Raw genomic sequence first — 20,956 nt, forward strand, 5'->3', positions numbered from 1 at the left:
CTGTAAGCAATCAGGTTGTTAGATCAGGGGGTGATCGCCCACCTTAAGCAACAAACACACTCCTTGCCAGGGTGAACAACTGTATTCATTAAACTGACCTGAGCTCAACCCCCTGGTGTAGCTATGTAAGAAAGTAGACAGGCTTAAACTAGAGACAATGTGTACAGTACGTATGCAGTAGCAAAGCAGTAATCAAGAAACATACCAATCCAAAATTATTAAAATCCAGGATGAGAACCTGGAGATATACATTTTCGAGTTTTCCAATAAAAATAGTGCTTAAAAGCGATAAACACAAACCATCGTCAATTGGTTGTGGTAGATCAGGTCCTAGGAGGGATTTGAAATCAACCGCGGTAGACTGTGTATCGGAAACTGGCTCCACAATGTCGAAAATCTGTCAGATGAAGTTTCAATGAAGATGTTGGATTTTGGTGAGAAAGCTCCTAGCAGGAGAAATTCAAATTTCATGCTAGGGACTTGACCCTCGGTGGTCAAATACTTTTGCTGCCTTCACCCAGTCAAGATTTCTTCACTCACACTTACAGGCAAGTGCATCAAACATTTTTACGAGTGCAAACAGTGTGTTTTGCAAAAATCTGCCGTTTGCGCCCTCAAAAAGAGCATTTGCGATGCATCAAGGTTCAAGGCACTCGCAATTTGAGAATTCACAATTAATTGTGGTTTCTCAAATTGCCTTTGCATTTAAGGAATCGCAATTTGCGATTCCTTAAATGCAATGCAAGAACCACTTTAGAATAGCGATTTCACTACCAGGGGGCACAAATTACCATCAAGTTGAACTTGATGGTAATTTGCAAAAACTTTGAAAAATGCACTAAAGTGCATTTTTCAAAGTTGTAGGTCACACACACACATGCCCTTGGGGCATGTGTGTGCGCAACATGTGTGCACAGAACAATTTCAGGGGTGCTACAGGATGTCCTTTTGACACCCTTGCACCCTTAAAATTGCATGCGCAATTTGCGAGTATCTATTGGTAATCGCAAATTGCGCATGCAATCTCCCATTCATTCCTATGGGCCTGTAGGCCCAAAGGAATGAATGGGAAGCCATTCTTTAATTGCGACTCGCAATTTGCGAGAAGCAATTAAGGAATGTCTGGGCATCGCTAATTTTATAGCGATTCCTACATGCATAGGTTTTTGCAATTCCTTAATTGAGATTCCTTAATAATCCTTAGTAATCAATAGATACCTTACATGTATGTAGCTATATAATCATTTATTGGGCTCCATGGCTTTGGAAATAAAGGAGTATTTTTACATGTTCCCTTAAAGGACAGCTGGGCTCACAGATCGAATAAATTTAACATAGCTTGGATCGACAATGCTGCAGTGGATATCCAATTAGACGTGATTTGATGGTTATAGAAATCAGGGAATCATACATTTTAATTAGGGGATCTGATATTGGAATTTGGGCTTTTGAGATTAGGTGTAGCTTGTGATTGGCCAAGCAGGGCCTTTGGTTGTCAAGTTGTTCCCTGTTTCTGCTAAATTGTTGCTATCTTTTTCCCTGAGCTGATAGTGACAGACTACCGGGCTTACTTGTGTACCGCACAAAGTCTCCCCATGTTATTGGGTAGCATGCGCTAAGGAGTGGGCCAGGGTATTTTTTATGACGAATCACCTTTTATTCTCTGTTTTTTTTTTCTCTTTTTCTTCATTGTGGTTATTAATTGATGCATTCTTGTTAATGATTAAATGTGCTTATGAAGGTGCAGCTAATTCTTACAATAGTTTCTCCATACCTGTTATTTTTCTGCTGAAATTAAATATTTTGAACTAACAATTGCACTTTCTTTCAATGTCTATTCTGATTCCTCTATAGTTTTGATCTCCCAGAAGCAGTTGTAACCAGTAATCCCCATGTATTTATTTCCCCAACAATCATTGTAGAATCTAATATTTATTGATCCAGAGAAGCTAGAGCTTATCAGTCCCATAAACGGTTCCCAGTCAGGATGGAGATGTTGCTAAAGCACATGCAAACTAGGTTCCCCACACAGGTTAAAACACTTAGCAAGCATTTCTGCGAATGGCACGCACACACTAAGGTACACACGGTCCCCTGGCCAGAGGGACAACCTTCAACACTAATATAATCGAAAACACGAGCACACACATTCAAATCAAATATGTAGGCAAGAGAAGACCAGAATAGATGCACTGTTAGATATATGCCCCATGTTTGAGGAAGCCCAGACTGACAATCCGATCCTAGAACCTGCAAGTAAGGCATCCGCACTAGGAATTATTTTATTTATTTATGGAGTTTGTAGAGTGCACAGCTACCCCCTACGGAGGTATTTTGGCGCTGTGGCTGACTGTAGGCAGAAGACCCGGTAGTAGCAGAAAATGTAAAATAAGACTAGGTGCTCGTGAAAAAACAGGTTTTCAAGGTCTGTCGAAAAGTAGGTTCTGACTCCGATAGGTGGATGGAGAGTGGCGGGGCATTCCAAAGTTTAGAGGTTCCAACCGCAAAGTCTCTGACCCACATCCTGGCCTTACAAAAGTGTGGAATGACTAGGAGACTCTGGTGGTTAGATCTCAGAGACCGGTCATGATGGTAGTGTTGGAGTCTAGTTCTCAAATACGCAGGGCCCAGTCCCCGGAATGCTCTATATGCCAGAGTAAGTGCCTTGAATTCAATGCATTTGATAAAAGGCAGCCAATGCATGTTCCTCAAATGAGGGGAAATAGAGTGACGGAAAGGAATTTTACAAATCAGTCTTGCGCCAGCGTTTTGAACAATCTGCAGCCGCTGAGTCAGACAGGCGGGAACCCCCAGATAGAGGCTCTTGGCGTAGTGCAGGTGGGAAGTGATCAGCGCATGGACGATTGTACAACGGCATTCAAAGGGAAGGAAGTGGAGGAATTTCCGCAATGTACGCAGCTTCCCAAAGCTGGAGGAGGAGACCTGCTTAATTTGTGCTTTACAAGGAGAGATCATTGTCAAATCAGAAGCCAAGATGTCTCACATAATCAACAGGTTCTGGAGGAGGATACACCTCCTGAGGCCACAATGGTCAGTCAAAATATCGATTTTCAATATCGACCTACAATAATATCGAGTTTTTATTATCTTAGGGACAAAATATCAAAGTTTAGAATATCGTTGACCAGACTATTGACCCCAAGGTAAGTAATATCATTTTTTTTAATATCAAAGTAAGTAATATTGTAAGCAAAAATATTGTTGTCAACAATATCGAAAACATTTTTAGTGTTATGTATTTTAGTATGTATTTTATATGTATGTTAAATATTTTTTAATGTATTTTCATCAATTTTAAAATACATGTTTTGAAATTAGTAATTTTGTTAAAGTAAATTTAGTGTTTTAGTATCAAAGCGGGTATTGGGTTTATAGGGGAATAGTGTGGAAGTAATTTAATTATAATTAATTAATTAAAAAATATATTTTTTAGTATTGACTATTAATTCATTGTTAATTAATTATTAGTTGGTAATTATTTTTTATTAATTAGTTAATTATATTAATTATACCTTATTCATTAGTAATTGTTATTTATTGTTATTGTTAATTAATTTATTGTTAATTAATATTAATTGGTGATTCATTTTTATTAAGTGATCAATTGATATTTAAATTAATTATTTGATTTCTTGATGCGTAGTGGTTTGTGGGTTTAATGGGGAATAGGGTTGGAAGTAATTAAATTAATTAATGAGATTGCTTTTATTTAGTGGTATTGATTATTAATTAATTGTCAATTAATTATTCATTGGTAATTAATATTAATGAATTAGTTAATTTATAATTATATTAATGATAATTAATGTATTATTAATTGTTATTAATTTATGGTTAAATTAATTGCGTTATTTGAATGTGTAATGTGTTGTGTGAAAAGGGGGAATAGAGTGGGATGTAATTAAATGTTATTGAGGGAAATAATACATTATCGGTATTTATTATTATTGTGTTTGTAAATTATTTATTAATGTTATTTTTGTATAAAAAAAATGTAATTGACAATTATGGTAATTTAACCCCTATGCTATCCAGCGCTTACCCTACTGTTGCACTCACTGGAGTAGGAATAGTAATTTTTACCCCTACGCTATCCAGCGCTTTCTCTACGGTTGCACTCACTGCAGTGGGAATAGTATTTTTTACCCCTACGCTATCCAGCGCTTTCCCTACTGTTGCACTCACTGCAGTGGGAATACTAATTTTTACCCCTCCGCTATCCAACGCTTTCCCTACTGTTGCACTCTCTGGAGTGGGAATAGTCATTATTACCCCTATGCTATCCAACGCTTTCCCGACTGTTGTGCTCACTGTAGTGTGAATAGTAATTTTTACCCCAATGCTATCCAGCGCTTTCCCTACTGTTGCACTCATTGGAGTGGGAATAGTAATATTTACCCCTATGCTATCCAGCGCTTTCCCTACTGGTGCACTCATTAGAGTGGGAATAGTAATATTTACCCCTATGCTATCCAATGCTTTCCCTACTGTTGCACTCACTGAAGTGGGAATAGTAATTGTTTCCCCTCTGCTATCCAAAGCTTTCCCTACTGTTGCACTCTCTGGAGTGGGAATAGTAATTTTTACTCCTACGCTTTCCCTACTGTTGCACTCTCTGGAGTTGGAATAGTAATTTTTACCCCTACGCTATCCAACGCTTTCCCTACTGTTGCACTCACTGGAGTGGGAATAGTAATTTTTACCCCTACGCTATCCAGCACTTTCCCTACTGTTACACTCTCTGGAGTGGGAATAGTAATTTTTACCCCTATGCTATCCAACACTTTCCCTACTGTTGTACTCACTAGAGTGGGAATAGTAATTTGTACCCCTACGCTGTCCAGCGCTTTCCCTACTGTTGCACTCTCTGGAGTAGGAATAGTGATTTTTACCCTGGCGCTATACTACGCTTTCCCTAATGTTGCAATATGTGGAGTAGGTATATATAATAATGTATTTGTAGATGTTTAATTAATTTTAACATTATATGTATTAGTTATTATTTTTAAATATGTTTTAATATTTATATCTATGATCTTTTTTATTACATGTATTATTTACTTATTTTTACATTCTTATTAAAACATTTAAAAAACAATATTTTTAACCTCGATATTTTAGACTACAATATTTTATTTAGATATTTTTGTACTTTACTTTATGTAGATAGGACTTTGATATTTTTGACTTCGATATTTCTGTCGATATTTTTGTAGGTTGGTTTTTATGTCTGTCGATATTTTGTCATACATTGGAGGCCACCAGAGCACTGTTACTCAGGCAAGCTCTGAAATTAGAGAAGGCTGCCTCTTAGTGCTCCTCGAAGGAAAATACCAGTTCGGTGTCATTAGCGTTGTAGACAACACTCACCCCGCAAGATTCCACCAACCCCGCAAGGGGTAAATGGTATGCATTGAAAAGGAGGGGATTCAAAGCAGAGCCTGTGGAACCTCTCAGAGCAAGGGCTTCTCGTCTGAGATAAAAGGGCGGAGAAAGACTTGTCGAGACCGGTTCCCAAGATAGGTCCAGATCCAGGACAGGGCCATGCCCTGAATACCCAGGTTTCCCTATCAATGAGTATGGGGTGGGAAACCATGTCGAATGGCGCGGATAGATTGAGGAGCACTGGCATAGCTGCTTTGCCCAACTCGATGCTCTTGCGAATATTCTCTGACACTTCAAGGAGGGCCGTTTCTGTGCTGTAGCCAGCTCTAAAGTCAGATTGAGAATCATGAAAAAGAGATCTACATTCCAGATAATTGGAGAGTTGTTCCTGTACAATTTGTTTAAGAACTTTAGCAGGTGCTGGTGGCAGGGAAATGTGTCTAAAAATTTTAAAAGCAGCAGAATCAGCATCAGGTTTTTGAGGATCGGCAAAAGATAAGCTTATTTCCACACTGAAGGGAAAATACCTAAATTCAAAAAGGAGTTCCAAATCAGATTCAATGGGGCATTGATGCTAGGTGCCAGGACTTTGAAAAACTGAGCCGCGCAGGGGTCGTCCGATGACCCTGATTTGCAGGTTAAGAGTTTTTGAAGTGATGTGTCAAGAGAGATAGGGCGGAAATTGGTCATTGCATCATTGCTGACCGATAAGGTAGAAGGTTCTGAAGTGGACTGAGGGGGGAAAGGTGGTATATATGGTTTCAATTTTATCCTGAAACAAGTTGGACAGTCCTGTGCACAGGGCGGCGGAAGGGAGAACTGTACTGGTGGAAGCGGAAGGCTTTGTGAACTCGTGGACAATTTTAAAAAGAGTTCCCTGCTAGAAGAATCCATCTTATTCGAGGAATAGTCTTGCATCGTGGATCTCTTGAGTTTATGAAAATCTTTCAAGGCTTTTTTAGAGATCACCTTAGCAGCAGGGTCATAAGATAATCTCCAAGGACGTTCCAGTTTCTTGCAGGAATGTAGGAATGAAGTTGCCTTTGCCAATACCTGCCATCCCTGCATTAGGTTATACCAATCCACTAGTTGATGGAGCCACAGGGTCCCCCACCGAGCAAAAAACTACTGGATCCAGACAAGGGAGGTCAACCGGCCACCCAGCTCAGGCAATGAGAGCATCACCCCCGTCTAGTGCCAGAGTTCCCCAAAGCTAAAATACCAGTCCATTGCGTTCAATCCACCAAACCCCAACAGACCGGAGAACAAGCACTTCCACCGTCCGGGTGAACACACTGGGGAGGATGGGAGAGTCCTGGAAAGTGATAAAACTAGTGGGGGCGGAGAAAGGGGTCCCAGTCCTCCAGGATCAGATGATGAGGGGGGAGCAACAGGGTTTGCCCATGCAGTTCAAGGGACAACAGAAAGTGAGTCTCAAGCAAATTCGTACTCAGAAGAACAGCGCCAAGTTCTGAAAGAAGGAGGCAACCCAGGAGGGAGTTAGAGGAGAGGCACGAATTAAGGATAGAGAGAGAGAGAGAGTTCTTACCCTGGGAATGCCACAAGAGAACAGAGCAGCGTGCCCTCCACCTGAGGGCGGGGGTAGGTATAAAGCATCACTCGAAGAAAAGTCCAAGGCATAACTAGAAGGGAGGCTTCTGCCTGGGGCCCAAACCTCACCAGATCATCAGAGTAGGAGAGGAGCCGACCAGCTGATAAGTGATCAAGATAGCTTTGGTACAGACTAAATTAAGAATCAGGAAAACAAACATTGCACCTTTACGTGTGCACAAGGAGAGCAGCGATTAAGATGTCCGCTGTACCCCCCAAACGCACAGTGTAGAAAAAAGTGACCCCACTGGAGATAGCGACCAGAGAGAGTTTCCTGCTGTAAGAACACAGTCCACAAATTGTGTAGAATGCAAGCATCTAGGAAAGTGGTAATAGTTAAAACAAATGAGACAAACCCTTAATAATGATACTGTCATGAAGTATGGGGTAAATTATGTAGTTGAAAATTCAACTAGAGATGTAAATGTTAATATTGATGTTGATGCACACAATGATACATGTCTGCATAAAATGAAATTGAATCACTGTTGTCAAAATCACCTGAGATTATCTTTCCATCAACCTTAACTAAAAAATAAGTGGTTAGGCAGCCCCTGGAACTTATGCCTGCAACTGATTGGCAGATCCCGGGTGAGATGGCATGTAACCTCCAGAACAAGCACATAAGCATGAAAAAACCAGATTAGTCCCATAGATAGGCACCACGAAATTCATATAAAGATGCTCAAAATGATTGTACTTTGAGACAGTCCTCAGCCCGACTCTGTAACTGTGCTCCGGCAGAAGTGTTTGATTAAAGCATCTGTGCCTGGTTTGCTAAACGACGCTTGTCACCGACCTCTCAACACTGGCCATGCAGTGTTCTCCAAAAGATAGTTTGGATGAAGATCAGTTTGCTGCACACGTTGCCAGTGGGGCAATAACTTTTAAAGGCTTCATCTTAGCGGGCACGCCACCTGATGCTCTACAAGTGGAATACTAGTCATGCAGACGCAGGTGCAAGGAGTTCCGCATGCATATAAATAAGTATCTCTGGCTTGAAGTAAACTCTGCATTTCTGTAGAAGTAAGATGGCGACTGGCGAGGAGCTCAATGAGTGAGCTCCGCTGGCTAGGGATCAAAATTGCCTAGAATATCCCTGATAGCCCGTGGGAGCCCGGTCGCATCAAGGCACTGGAACAAGGAACTACTAAGGAACTCATCGCACATTTACAGAAAGCAGCAACAACAACACCGAATGGACGCTTACCCGCGTCAAGGTTGGGTGGGGACAGCTCTCATGCCTGGTCGAAGCCTTCGAACCAGCGGAGGAGGACGCCGTTTGAGCCATTATCAAGGTGTTCCACTCCACCAGTGGCTGATTGGAGGAGATCAATGCTGCTGGGACCCGGGCTTGGAGGTGTAGTCCCGCCCTCTGCCCTGGCTCCCTGGCATTGACTGAGGCTGATCACTGGCCCTCAGGAACTCACTGCTGCACGGACTGAGACTACTCATTTATTGTCCCTCACTCCCTCCTTCCCTCTCTTGCACGCCCCCGGGAGACGTGGTACACGGCTGGATGCTCCAGGCCGGGAGATCAGCTGGGAGGCTTTCATGGTTCTTCCTTTTAGCCCGCATCCTTGCCGGGATAGAAGTCGGATTGCTGGTCTCCTGGAGGTTGCTGTAACGATCAGATGCGGAGGAGCTGTTGTAAGGCTGATTGCCCTTTAAAAACAGACATGTTGATCACACGGTGCTGAGCACTTCGGTCACTTGCTGCTGAGCACCGGGTGCTGATGTGTGTTCTGAGGGGCCTGACTTTGATTGACTGGGCGGCCTCCCTCATATCTGCATAATTTGTGCTGACATTTTTTCTCATTTGTGATGACTTTTGCTCTCCAGGTAGGCAATGCAGGGTCCCCATTTTGGGTGCGGGCCCTGGAAGCATCCTCAGTACCCTCCCTCAAAATGGCAGTCATCACAATTAAACTGAGGAAAGACTACTAACCTCACTACAATATTGAGAAAGAGACATAGGACTACGATTCAAGGCACATCGTAAAACAGAAAAGAAGGACCAACCACTACATATTGCTTGTACCAATGCAGTGAAAGTGACATAGGACTACGACCAAGGCACATCTTCAAAACAGAAAAGAAGGACCAACCACTGCACTTTTCTCTATAGAAAGGGACAGATGACTACATCCCAGAGAGGTAGATACAGCAAAATAGTTATAGGACTATACCCCAGCCCATCACTGGATAAAAAAGTAGCCATCTTGGAATGGCTTTTACATCAGCTAATTAACCCTTTTTTTCTTCTCCTTCTTCTTCCCCCCTAGACACCTCCTACAGTCTCCCTCTGCCAAATAGCCTTCCCCGAAGCCTAAATTTTCAGCCCCGTAATTATCCCTTGCCAACCCTTTTCTCCTTACCTACTATCTGCCTATTCAAGAACGTTCTGTTGAATAAAAACTCCCTCACCTCCTTGTACTCATTCGTGGGGGGCCCTTCCTCGCTAGGACACACTTTCAGAATAGAGATCAGGCCCGACCCCTCAGGATACAATGCCTTCACTATCAACTACCCGCCTAACCGCTCCAAAAATGCAGCCAAAAAGCACAAACGTCGCTTACTCAAAGGCAGACCCGATACACTATTCTCTGACGTCTACTTTTGTACAAACAATGGTAATATAGTTAATGACTTCATCTTCTACACCAAAAATTGAGCATGCTGGAGGAATGTAATATATTCCAAGCTTCGTATATTTGGCACTAGGAAAACGTCTCATGGTCGCAAATTAACAACTTCACCATCGCTCACCTTCAACGCTAATGCCACTATTACCTCTGCAACAATGGTATCATCCTTATCCAAGCCTCTAATGCCAATCTAGCCATGATGGCTCACATCTTCCCTAGGCTCAAGATGGCGATCTCAGCTAAATCCAATGACGCCTATACACACCCTATCACCACTCTTGACTTAACCAATCCTCCCCCCTCCACAGCCGCGTGGTCCACACTTGCCCTAAATCATCCCCGCGCTTAGATGATCGTAGAACCTCTCAACCCCCTGTCAGACTGCCCCAATACACTAGACCTCCAACTCAGAATGTGGGAGAGACTACTGGCTCTCCCCTCCCCCCTCTCTCCATTCCCCAGTCCAATACAGGTTAACTCTCGAGCTCTGAGTCCCCCTCTCACCCAATCGCCATCGCATTCATCGAAAGTTCCCCCATCACGCATCCCTCTTTCTATGTCACCCGCTAGGTCAGATTCCGGGCAATTGCCCTCTACAGAACGTGTTCCACTAATCCTACTCAAACCTTACTGGACTGTCCCTAACTCACAGGACAATGGCCCTTCCACCCTCCTACTCTCACCAACCCCTCTATCCTTACATCATGGAACACCGCAAGTACGCGATGACCGACTCCTCCCTCAGGACCTCAAATTATCGCCTAAGACCTCTCTGGTACACATCGAGAACCCTCCTCTCCACCAGAACTCCCCACTCAGCCTTTACCCCTCTCACAGCATTTAGACCTGGTGGCACTCCTGGACGATTTATCTCTCCAGCTGCACCTTCTCACAATCAAACTACATGATCTGAAAGTCCTCTCAATTGAACACCTCCCCTTGATCAGTTCCCTCCTCACCCGTGCAAAGTTGCCCAGAGCACCTGTTAGTGACAGAACTCATTGTGGTCAGCCTCCCCCCTCCCCTTCTCTAAAACCATACCCCTACCTAATGCTCCCTCCCGCCCCGGAAGAGCAAAGGCCTATCTAGCGCCCAACGATATCAATGACCTACTCAATTCTTACTCACTTATCTTAGACACCAACAAGACCGCTCAGGGACAAATTCAAGCTATCCAGGCTAACCTGTACAGAGAACCCCCTTACAACCCTAGAGGCCTAAATAACGACAACCTTATGAGAGTTAACTTCATACAGTCTCCTCCCCCTCATACACCAGTGCATCTTAAATGCGTACTACTCTAATGCAGGCCAACCAGCAAACACACCTCTGACATATTCAACCTCATCCAACACAATGAGATAGACATCATCATCCTCTCTGAAACTTGGCTCAATCCCCCTTCCACTCCCTTTCTAGACCTCCTAGTGCCTCCTACCCACAACATAATCTGTCTAGACAGAGCTTTGAAGCCGGGTGGTGGCCTAGCCTGTTTACATCGGAGCACACTATTGGTCTCCCATTCGGAGTCCTTTACGCTATCTTCATGCAAATACCTTTGTCTCAATATCTTTAGTCAGAACCTTCCGGTGTGCAAACTACACACATTTTATCACCCCACTGGGGGCAACCTCCCCTTCATAGAGCAGTTAATGAAAATCATCTGTGGCAATGTTGACTCTGCATTGACCCAAATCTTCCTCAGTGAATTCAACCTTCAGTGGTCTAAACTCAAGGACCAAGCTGTAACATGCCTCAAATCCTTTCTAACTTATCACAATCTGATTAAACATTGTGACCAGCCAACCAATAATAAAGGAGAAATTCTGGGCCTCATCATCACCAAAGATCACACCATCATATTGGACACCATTACCCTGTGTGATTGGTCTGATCATCACTGCATCTTCTTTGTTATCAACATGGAAGTCTCCCAGAGAAAGTTTCAGCCAACGAAATCGAAGATTTGAAAAAGGGACCTTAGAAATATCAGTACAGCAGATCTAGCAACCCACTGTATATCTGCCCTCTCTCCACAAGTTGACATGACTTAGGTACATGCACTCACTAACTTCTACAACCCTACTATCACTGGCATCGTGGATTCCATTGCTCCACTCCAACAAAAAAATGGCCCAACTAAAATTTCCAAACTGTGGTTCAATGACAACTTAAACACAGAACGCCGTAACCTTAGGGCAATCGATCGATCCTGGAAATCTAATCCATCTTCGGACCAACTAATAATCCTAGGTAGGGAGTTCCAATATCAAACAAATCAAAATCGCGAAGGTCGATTACTTCAGGTCCCAACTCAATCAAGCCGCTAATCACCCCAAGAAACTTTTTGAGCCGGTGAAACAACAATCGGTCAACAAACCAAACCACTCGGTCTCTGGAGTCAGGCCACCTTTATGCGATAAACTGGCTGCCTTTTTTGCTGAGAAATCCAGACTCATCAATATAAATCTTGACTCCAGGAAGATGCTATTGCTCTCCGGGAGGTCTGCACACCCCCTGCCCTATCTGAGAAAATCAAATCGACTAGCCTGAACACCAAGAACAATGCTTCATGGAGCACCTTCACTTCCCCCAGTGAAAGAGACACTAACATGATTCTTCAGAGCATCAACCCATCTAATCAATTTAGCGACCCATTACCACCGTCCATCTTCAAAGAACTGAAGGAGGTCGTCACCCCCATCTAGACAAAGATTGTCAATGCAACACTCTCACAAGGTACGATCCCAGATTGCCTAAAATCTGTTCAGGTAACACCTATCCTAAAAAAGCCTACAGAAGATAGTACGGACCTTACCAACTTCCACCCTATCTCTAACATCCCCACCCCAGCCAAACTCCTAGAAAAATTTGTCCAATCTCAACTCTGTGCCCACATTGAGAATTTTCACCGCCTGGACCAACCTCAAGCTGGCTTCACTCATGTTACGGATGACATTTAAAAAATGCTTGACCAAAATGAATCCTGCCTCCTTATCCTCCTTGACCTTTCCTCAGCGTTTGACACTGTTAATCATCACAACCTCCTATCTATTTTGAAGCGCAGGGTGGGTCTTTCTGGTGTGGTGCTGCAATGGTTCTTGTCCTTCCTCCACCACAGATCCCAAAGAATTAAGGCAAACCACTCTCTCTCTCAACCATTTCCAGTATCCATGGGGGTCCCCCAAGGTTCCGCCATATCCCCTATACTCTTCAATCTGTTCTTGGAACCCTTAGCTAATGCACTAAATTCCGCGGACATTCTAATCCATATGTATGCGGATGATACGCAACTCTTTCTGAAAATCTCCTCCCCGAATAACCTTATATCACTCAACCCTACTATAATAAATACTCAAAACTGGTTAACTGAGAACCACCTTTTGCCGAACACCTCCAAAACAGAATTCCTTCTCATTTCTCCCCCGAATCACATCCCCAAAATAGACCTTTGGATGAACCACCTCACTGCCTTCAACTGCTCCCCCCTCATTGTTGACTCAGCCAAATCTCTCGGACTCACCCTAGACAAGCATCTGAACATGAAAAATCATATCAGCAATGTGTGCAAGGGAGCTAATCACCTAATGAGGATACTCAGGAATCTAAAAGCTTTCCTCCCACAGGCAGACTTCAAGCAAGTGGTCCAAGCGCTAGTTTTGCAGAGGCTACACTATGGCAGTGCTACGCTCTGTGGCCTCTCCCATTATACCTTGGCCCCACTAAGGGCTTCTCTGAATGCGGCAGCCAGATTGGTCAAGGGCACCAAAAGAAACTAGCACATCTGCCCAATCTTAAAATCCCTAAATTGGTTGCCCTATGAAGCAAGAATTTAGCTAAAGATTGCCTGTCTGTCTCACAAAGCCCTCCATTTCAAACCCCCCAGTTATCTAGCGAAAAAGCTGGAATTATCTGTAGGGGGTAGACCTTCTAGGAGTGCTAACTCTCTCCTCCTCAAACCACAGATCTTTCCCAAAAAGAGAACGTGTCAACAAGCTTTCTCCTGCTCTGCGCCGAAGATCTGGAACTCTCTCCCAACAGAAATATGCAGCATCTCCTCCAATGTTGCCATCAAATTGGAAGTAAAAAGATTCCTCATTACCAAGTTCCTACCTTAAAAGGGTCTCGGATCGTCTGCTCTAATGCTCTGGATTTACACCCTAAATCCTGCCTTTGGTATTATTCTGCTTTACTGGTCACTTGCTCCCCTCCCAGTTCTCTATGGTCCAATTATTATATCTCCCTTTGTTGGCCCTTTTGTTAGTAACCTTTTGTTTGATATGCATATTTGATTTGTTTGGGTTGGTATACCTTTTGATGACTGTACTGCAACTATTACCTTCCTCTCCCTCAAATTGTAAAGCGCTCTGATATCTTTTGGGATCATGTTCGTGCTATATAGAACTGTATCAATAAAATAAATAAATACATACGTTTATAAATACAAATTTACCCTTCCCAGTCAGGAAGTCATATTGTTAGGAAAAGGACAGAGGCTTATTGGTTCCACTTTTCATATTTTTGTCTATTTTGGTCTCATATTCAGTTAGGTTCACCCTACCTAGAGTTGATGTATCTGAGCTTCCCACCTCTAAATTGCTGAGTTCAGTGCAGACTACTTAATCATCACTGTGTTTATCTCTTATGTTTAGTTTGCAGCAAGAAAGAAGATGGAACTTGTGATGGTGTCTTTAAATTGGAGTCTAAAGGCCTTAGTGATTTCATGTGGAAGAGGTGTGGCACCATGGCTAGGATAACTGCTTCCGAAATCTGGGGTTCACGGTTCGATCCCCAGCACCGGTGGCAGATTAGCCCAGCACCATGTGACTCTGGGCAATAGCTTAATCTTCCCGACGGCCCCCAGCACCTAGAGACCCTTACGGGTGGATGTGTGCTTTACAAATGTCAATTATTATTATTATCATCTCTTTTTAAACACTGAGATTATCTTTGTGGCTGGTGTTGCTTCTACTTGAGTCTCAGTAAATATATTCACAAAGTAAGGATTAATGTAACATGCAATCTTTTATGTTTATAATAAAATTTTATCTACATAGATTTTTCAAATGTGTCGTTAATAGATTGTCAAAATATATTTGTATGAAACAAAAAATAGAAAGTATGATTTAGTTCATATAAATATCCTGCCAATTTTGATTTATATGCACAATAAGTGTAAAGGGTGCAATGCTACCACTGAGCAGTACACAACTGTTGTGTAAAGTAAAGTATACATTACTAACACTGACTAGTCACTACTGTTGTGTACAGGATACATCACTACCACAGAGCAGGACACAACTGTTGTGTACAGGATAATTTACTACCACTGTGTAGAAAAAAACTGTTGTTCAAAGGATACATTTCTAGCACTGAGTAAGACACTACTAGTGTGTACGGGATGCATTACTACCACTGCAAAAGGCACAGTTGGTCCATAAAGGGTACATTATTAACACTGACACAACTGTTGTGAAAGGATACATCACTACCACTGAGTAGGACACAACTGTTGTGCAAAGTATAAATGCTATTACTGACTAAGACATTCAGTTGTGTACAGATAACATCACTACCACTGAGCAGGACAAAAGTGTTGTGTAAAGGACACATTACTACCACCAAGTAAGACATAACTGCTGTGTACGATATTCATTACTACCACTGAGTAGGACACTACTGCTGTGTAAAAGATACATTACTACCACTAAGAAGGACGCAGATGTTGTGCAAAAGATGCGTTATTACCACCGAGCACCAGACAACTGTTGTGTAAAGGAAACATTACTACCACTGTGTATGACACTTCTGTTTTGTAAAGGATAGATAACTACCACTGAGTAGGATACAAACTTTGTGTACATGTTACATTGTTACCGATCAGTAGAACACTACTATTGCGAAAAGGATACATTACTACCACTGAGAAGGATCAAACTGTTGCTGCAAGTAGCTTCCTTTATCTATTATGTATTCTAACTAGATTATTTAATTCATGAGCTCAATTTTTATTTAGTCTGAGCAGCTGCACTAACACACATTAGAGAGCATGCTTTGATTAAAGGTCTTGTATATTTATGTGTTCTCAAAAACCTTTTTAACATCTGTTTAGCCAGTAGATTACCAGGTACTGTTAGAAATTACCTCTCAAAAAACGGCACCCGCACCTTTTAAACATTTTTAAATAGTTTGCATTATCTCCATGAGCAAGTTAAAGACATTACTTGAGTAGCAGACAACTGAAAAAAGAGGAAGCCTACCAACTGAAAGGCAACGACTGGAAGCCCACCACCAGCACCATCTAGATATGATACCCGCTGCTACCGCTTGAAGGAGTTGGCCGATGGTTACTCACCCAGGACGCGGATCCCCCAGGTCGCTTGATTAGACAGGTGAGTGACATTGTTAGAGGTGTTACAGGTGTAGTTCCCAGAGTCAGTCAGAGTTAGAGAATTAAAATGTAGTCCAGGTCCTGATTTTGATAAGGATTGCCCGTTGAGAAGCCAGGTGTACAGTGCAGGAGGGTGAGATGAAGCCTTGCAAGACAGGGTTAGAGCCGAGCTGGCCAGATAGACCGGCTGTCCAGGGCAGGCAGAGATCACCGGAGTGTCAGGTCCATCTGAAACAAACACATTTAAATGAACATTTTGTAGGAGCAATAGTACAAATTGTTTATATTCTACTTGGTGCTAGTGTTCATTAAAGTTTGGATCTGAACCAGCTGCAGAAATGAGCATTCAAAAATAGTCTGTAGGAAGCCAACTTGACTATATGTATAGATTCTTTCAGCCTGAGAAAATTATGATTTTGTTCACATGAACCACTTGTGGTCGGGCTGGTGTTGTTTGTTGTCTACAATACAAAGCTTGTACGACCGGTAACTTATTCTGAGGTGTGATGTGTATCTAGAAGTAGCCTGGATTTGGAGTCAGTGTGAAGAGTGGAGGCAGTGGACAGACATAGTCAAGAACCTGAGCTACAAGTCCTATCAGAAGTTAAATCATACTGTGACTGCATTAACAAGATTGAGAAGCAGGTTTCAGGGCTATGCAAGAGGCATTCAAGAGTATGCAATTGGGTAGCTCTACATGGGGACCCTGAAAAAGGGATTTAACGTCCTATCAGAAATAGGAGGAGCACAAAGACCAGCATTATTGGACAGAGGCAGTGAGTAAAGTGGAGATGAATTTCAGATGTGGATGGCAAACTCAGCTCTGTGCAGCTTATAATCATTGAATGAATTCACAAGGGAGAGGTGCTGTCCAGTAAGTAGGAATTGTAAAATTCTGAGCATTCTTTATTTGTAACGTGTTCTCAATATGATTTGTTTAAAATGAACCCTGTGATTTCCTATGCTTAGTTATAAACTTACTGTAAAAGTCTCCGAGAGGGCCACTAATGGTGTTTCAGACAAGAACTTCTGTTTTCAGTAGGAAGGGGATTACAAGTGGCTTTATTTGTCTGAACATATATCCCCCTGCAAAAAAAGGTTTGGATTACCTGCCTCAAAAGTGATCTTAATTCGGGAAAACATGCTGAAAACAGTGTGTTATTTCCACACCCTGCCAGACATTCTTCATTCTAGGACCAAAACTTCTAATGCTTTAATAAAGGTGTGACATTTCTGCCCAGTAAATGTAATACTAGAGTACTTAGTAAATGAGACACATTTTCCCATGGTTCCCTCGGTATCAGCAATTCCTGCAGTGGGGAAATCTGGCTCCTTATGAGTTGGATCATGAGAGTACGTTAAACAAGCCTTTGCAATGCAATAGGTCTCACATTTACCAGAATTTGAGCTATTGTCATTGGAAACAACAGTGAGACATATCACCAAGCGACAGCGATAATTATCTTAGCCAGAGAATAATTATCGCCGGCTATTGCAGAAAATTATCGCCATGCGATTGCTGTATTAGCTACGCATAGCGCAATGGCGATAATTTCCCAGTGATAGCGATGTTTTTCATGGCACATCGCTGGTTTTCCAGCGATGTTCCATGGAAAACGGCGATAACCTTGCTGATACAACCCTGTGGTCGTATCAGCATAATCCACCCCAATGGCAAGTATAGCTAAGTCTGCATTTTAGCAGACGTTAGTTTTTGGCAAAAACAGCGGATTTCTCCAAAAACTAACGTCTGCTTAAATGCTAAAACAGGAGTGAAAACCCATCAACCAGGTCGGGATTGGGGTAATAGGCTATATATATATTGAACAATATCCCAACTGGTATGATTAAAAGACAATTATAAAGGATATGAAAACATTATCCGGAGAGGCACAAGGAGACTCTATGCATTCATTTTCAATGCTAGAAGCATCAATTTAATTCAACATTAAATATCAGCACTGCAATTGTGAATACACATTTTTCAATGACCCAAGTGTGTACAAGGTGCACGAGTGAAAGGAGTGACACTACGGCGACGCAAGTGACAAAGGGATCAGCGAGGGACGGCGCAAGGTGTTAAGTGAGAATATTTACAGTGACTTCGAACATAGGGATTTCAAAACACTTTAAACAATTGATTTAGTATTTCATTTTCATAGAAATTCGCTATGAAGGAAGCACCTAAATACAGGCTGTATTTAGGCGCTTCCTTCATAGCGTAGTGTCACTCCTTTCACTCGTGCACCTTGTACACACTTGGGTCATTGAAAAATGTGTATTCACAATTGCAGTGCTGATATTTAACTGTAATTCTTTCCTGTTTTAATTTTTGAATATGTTGAATTAAATTGATGCTTCTAGCATTGAAAATGAATGCATAGAGTCTCCTTGTGCCTCTCCGGATAATGTTTTCATATGCTTAAATGTTAGGGCAGCCTTGTAAATATTGTGATGTGCACATCAGCAATATTTACAAGGTTGTACTGCCCAGTGACGCCCACTTTGTATCTCATTGGAGATGCAAAGGGAGGCATAGGGTTAAACGGGTGCTAACATGCGCTAATGCATGTTATCACTCTCTTGTAAATAGGGCGATATTTTTATCTCCGCTTTTTTTTGGCTTTAAAAGCCAAAAAAGAGGAGATATGGCTCTTGTAAATATGCCCCAAAGTCTTTTATTCATGTGTTTTTTTTAAACATATAAATAAAAGGCATTTTGGCTGTCCATGAAACTTGAAACTATTTTTCTCAAGAGCTGTAAAAATATGGAATAAAACAAAAGGTAACACTTTTCCTGTCAGGCCACAGGAGCAGCAAGCCATCTAACATTCACTGCATCAGCGAGAGTAGTCACCCTGCCGGATAGACAATAATTTTAATAATTGACAAATAATTCTGAAACTCAGTCTTAGAGAATAAGTGCGAGTGAACCACTGGTCCAGAGGTGGTCGTTGCTATTTAGAGAATTTCAATAACATTTATAGCATCTGTAAATGCAACATTATTCAATCGCTACTTGTAATGTTCATACAAATGCTTGAAAAGAGAAAAAAACAAAAAAAGCAAAAATAGGGCAGCCAGATTCCTTCAAGGGCACAGGGAACCAATTCACATATCGACTAGGTGCTCTATGATCCCCATACTCCTTTCTTGAGAAACCATGTTTAGCAATAGATGCCAGTAAACACATCATATAAATATCTCAAAACAGAGCTCAGGAAGCGCGCAGCGGCAAGATGGCCGCACCCTGAGGAGGCTCCGTAGCGCCGAGCTTCACTTCTGCCTGAAGGGACCTTTCGCCCGCAACATTCCTGCTCACAAAAGGATGTGAGTACGTCGGAAACTGCCAGGACTGCTGAGGCAAGTTACCGGCCAACATTATGCTTTTTACGAGCTTCTTTTAGCTCGCAGTTGTCTCTACCTCAAGTCAGTTGTTATTGCGGCCGCCATTTTGTGCGCGCTTGGAATGGCGCATTTGATCTTGCCTCAGCTCACTCTGCACTGTGACCGCCACAGTTTATGCAACCGTGACAACGCTTAAATTTGCCTCAGCTCACCTTTTCATCACAACCGTTATTGTGGAGGCGCCTGTAACAGAGAACTAATTTTGCCTTAGCTCAACCTACATTGCGTCTGCCAATGTGGGCGCACTCGTGAAGGGCCGCGTACCGCTATCATGCAGTTCTCCTCACCGCCTACGCGCTGAGCCCTACAAAACAACTTCTCTCCTGCGCTCATTATGTTTTTATATAGTGCAGTTATTAGGTGCATAATAATTTGATACCCTGTTTCATCACTTGGAACTTGGAACTTGTCCCCTTGCTATGAAGGCTGCAGTTTTCTTTTCACTAATCCTTTTCTTGACAACAGTTGCAGCACTTAATGTGTGTTATAACAAGGCCTTTGGGTTCTGAACTACTTTATTACAAATTTATCTATAGCTATACCTTCTAATGTACTGGCTGCATTTTGCTGCATTTTGCTGCTTTCTGTCTATATTGCATCTACTTGGGTTACTGGCTCTGTGCTTCCTGATTTTACTCTTTGATGGCTTTATTCTCTTCAGTAACCTTATCCTGATCGTTTCAAGTCTTGCCCCTAACTTTATCTTATTATTGGATTTATCATCCCACCATGGATCTTACACAGTCCAACAAATCTCACGGGGTTGCCAGGGCCTTTTCTGGAGGTCGCAAAGACTTTACAGGCAATAACAGCAAGCGCCTTAACCCCTTCCACGCTCATGACGAGCTGTGCTCGTCATGAGGTAGCCTCCTCGCACGCTCATGACGAGCCCAGCTCGTCATGTAACATGCGCTTTACAAAATCTCAGCGTGCAAGCGGAATTCCGCCCGCACGCATGCGGTTAAGAAGGACCCATCCTCTCAAACTAAGTCACCTATTCCCATTACGTTAGAGGACATTATGGATGAACTATGTCTCTTTCGCCCCTTTTTGTTAGACACTACCACCACCCTCCAGTGAATTGAGGAGAAATGGTCTGGCCTTGATAATGTCAGCGATGCACAGGATGTCATCGCCAAAGTCGAATGCCTCACCAAGGACGTCAACCAACTTAAAAAATGTACAGAGGATTTAAAATGAGTTTTATGATGACAATGGTAGATCGTTGTTTTTAAATACCACTGTTAACATCACTCAACTTTCTTTTTGTAATATTTGTGGTCCGAATCGTATTGACTTTCAATTTTGGAATGATTTTTCTACCCTTATCTCTTCACATCCTGTGGATGATTTGATCCTGGGTTGAGACTGTAATCAACTAAATATGTTTCCAACAAGATGCAGAAAACTTTCCATAAAGCAATTTCAACCAGAGGCCTAATAGATACTTGGAGAACCTCTCACCCCAATACATTGGAATTTTCTTTTTTCT

At 42.3% G+C, this 20,956-nt stretch overlaps 1 protein-coding gene across 1 annotated transcript in view; it reads right to left on the minus strand.

Annotated features, from left to right (window-relative positions):
- The window catches only part of LOC144768901 (hemicentin-2-like), a 538,034-nt gene that overhangs the window by 186,869 nt on the left and 330,209 nt on the right, over nucleotides 1-20,956 (minus strand). The window contains exon 15 of the mRNA XM_078652914.1: nucleotides 16,021-16,284. Coding sequence (XP_078509040.1) covers nucleotides 16,021-16,284 — 264 coding nt within the window. The remainder of the gene's footprint in view (nucleotides 1-16,020; nucleotides 16,285-20,956) is intronic.

The sequence above is a fragment of the Lissotriton helveticus genome, chromosome 7 (genome assembly GCF_964261635.1).
Source record: "Lissotriton helveticus chromosome 7, aLisHel1.1, whole genome shotgun sequence".
Taxonomy (NCBI): domain Eukaryota; kingdom Metazoa; phylum Chordata; class Amphibia; order Caudata; family Salamandridae; genus Lissotriton; species Lissotriton helveticus.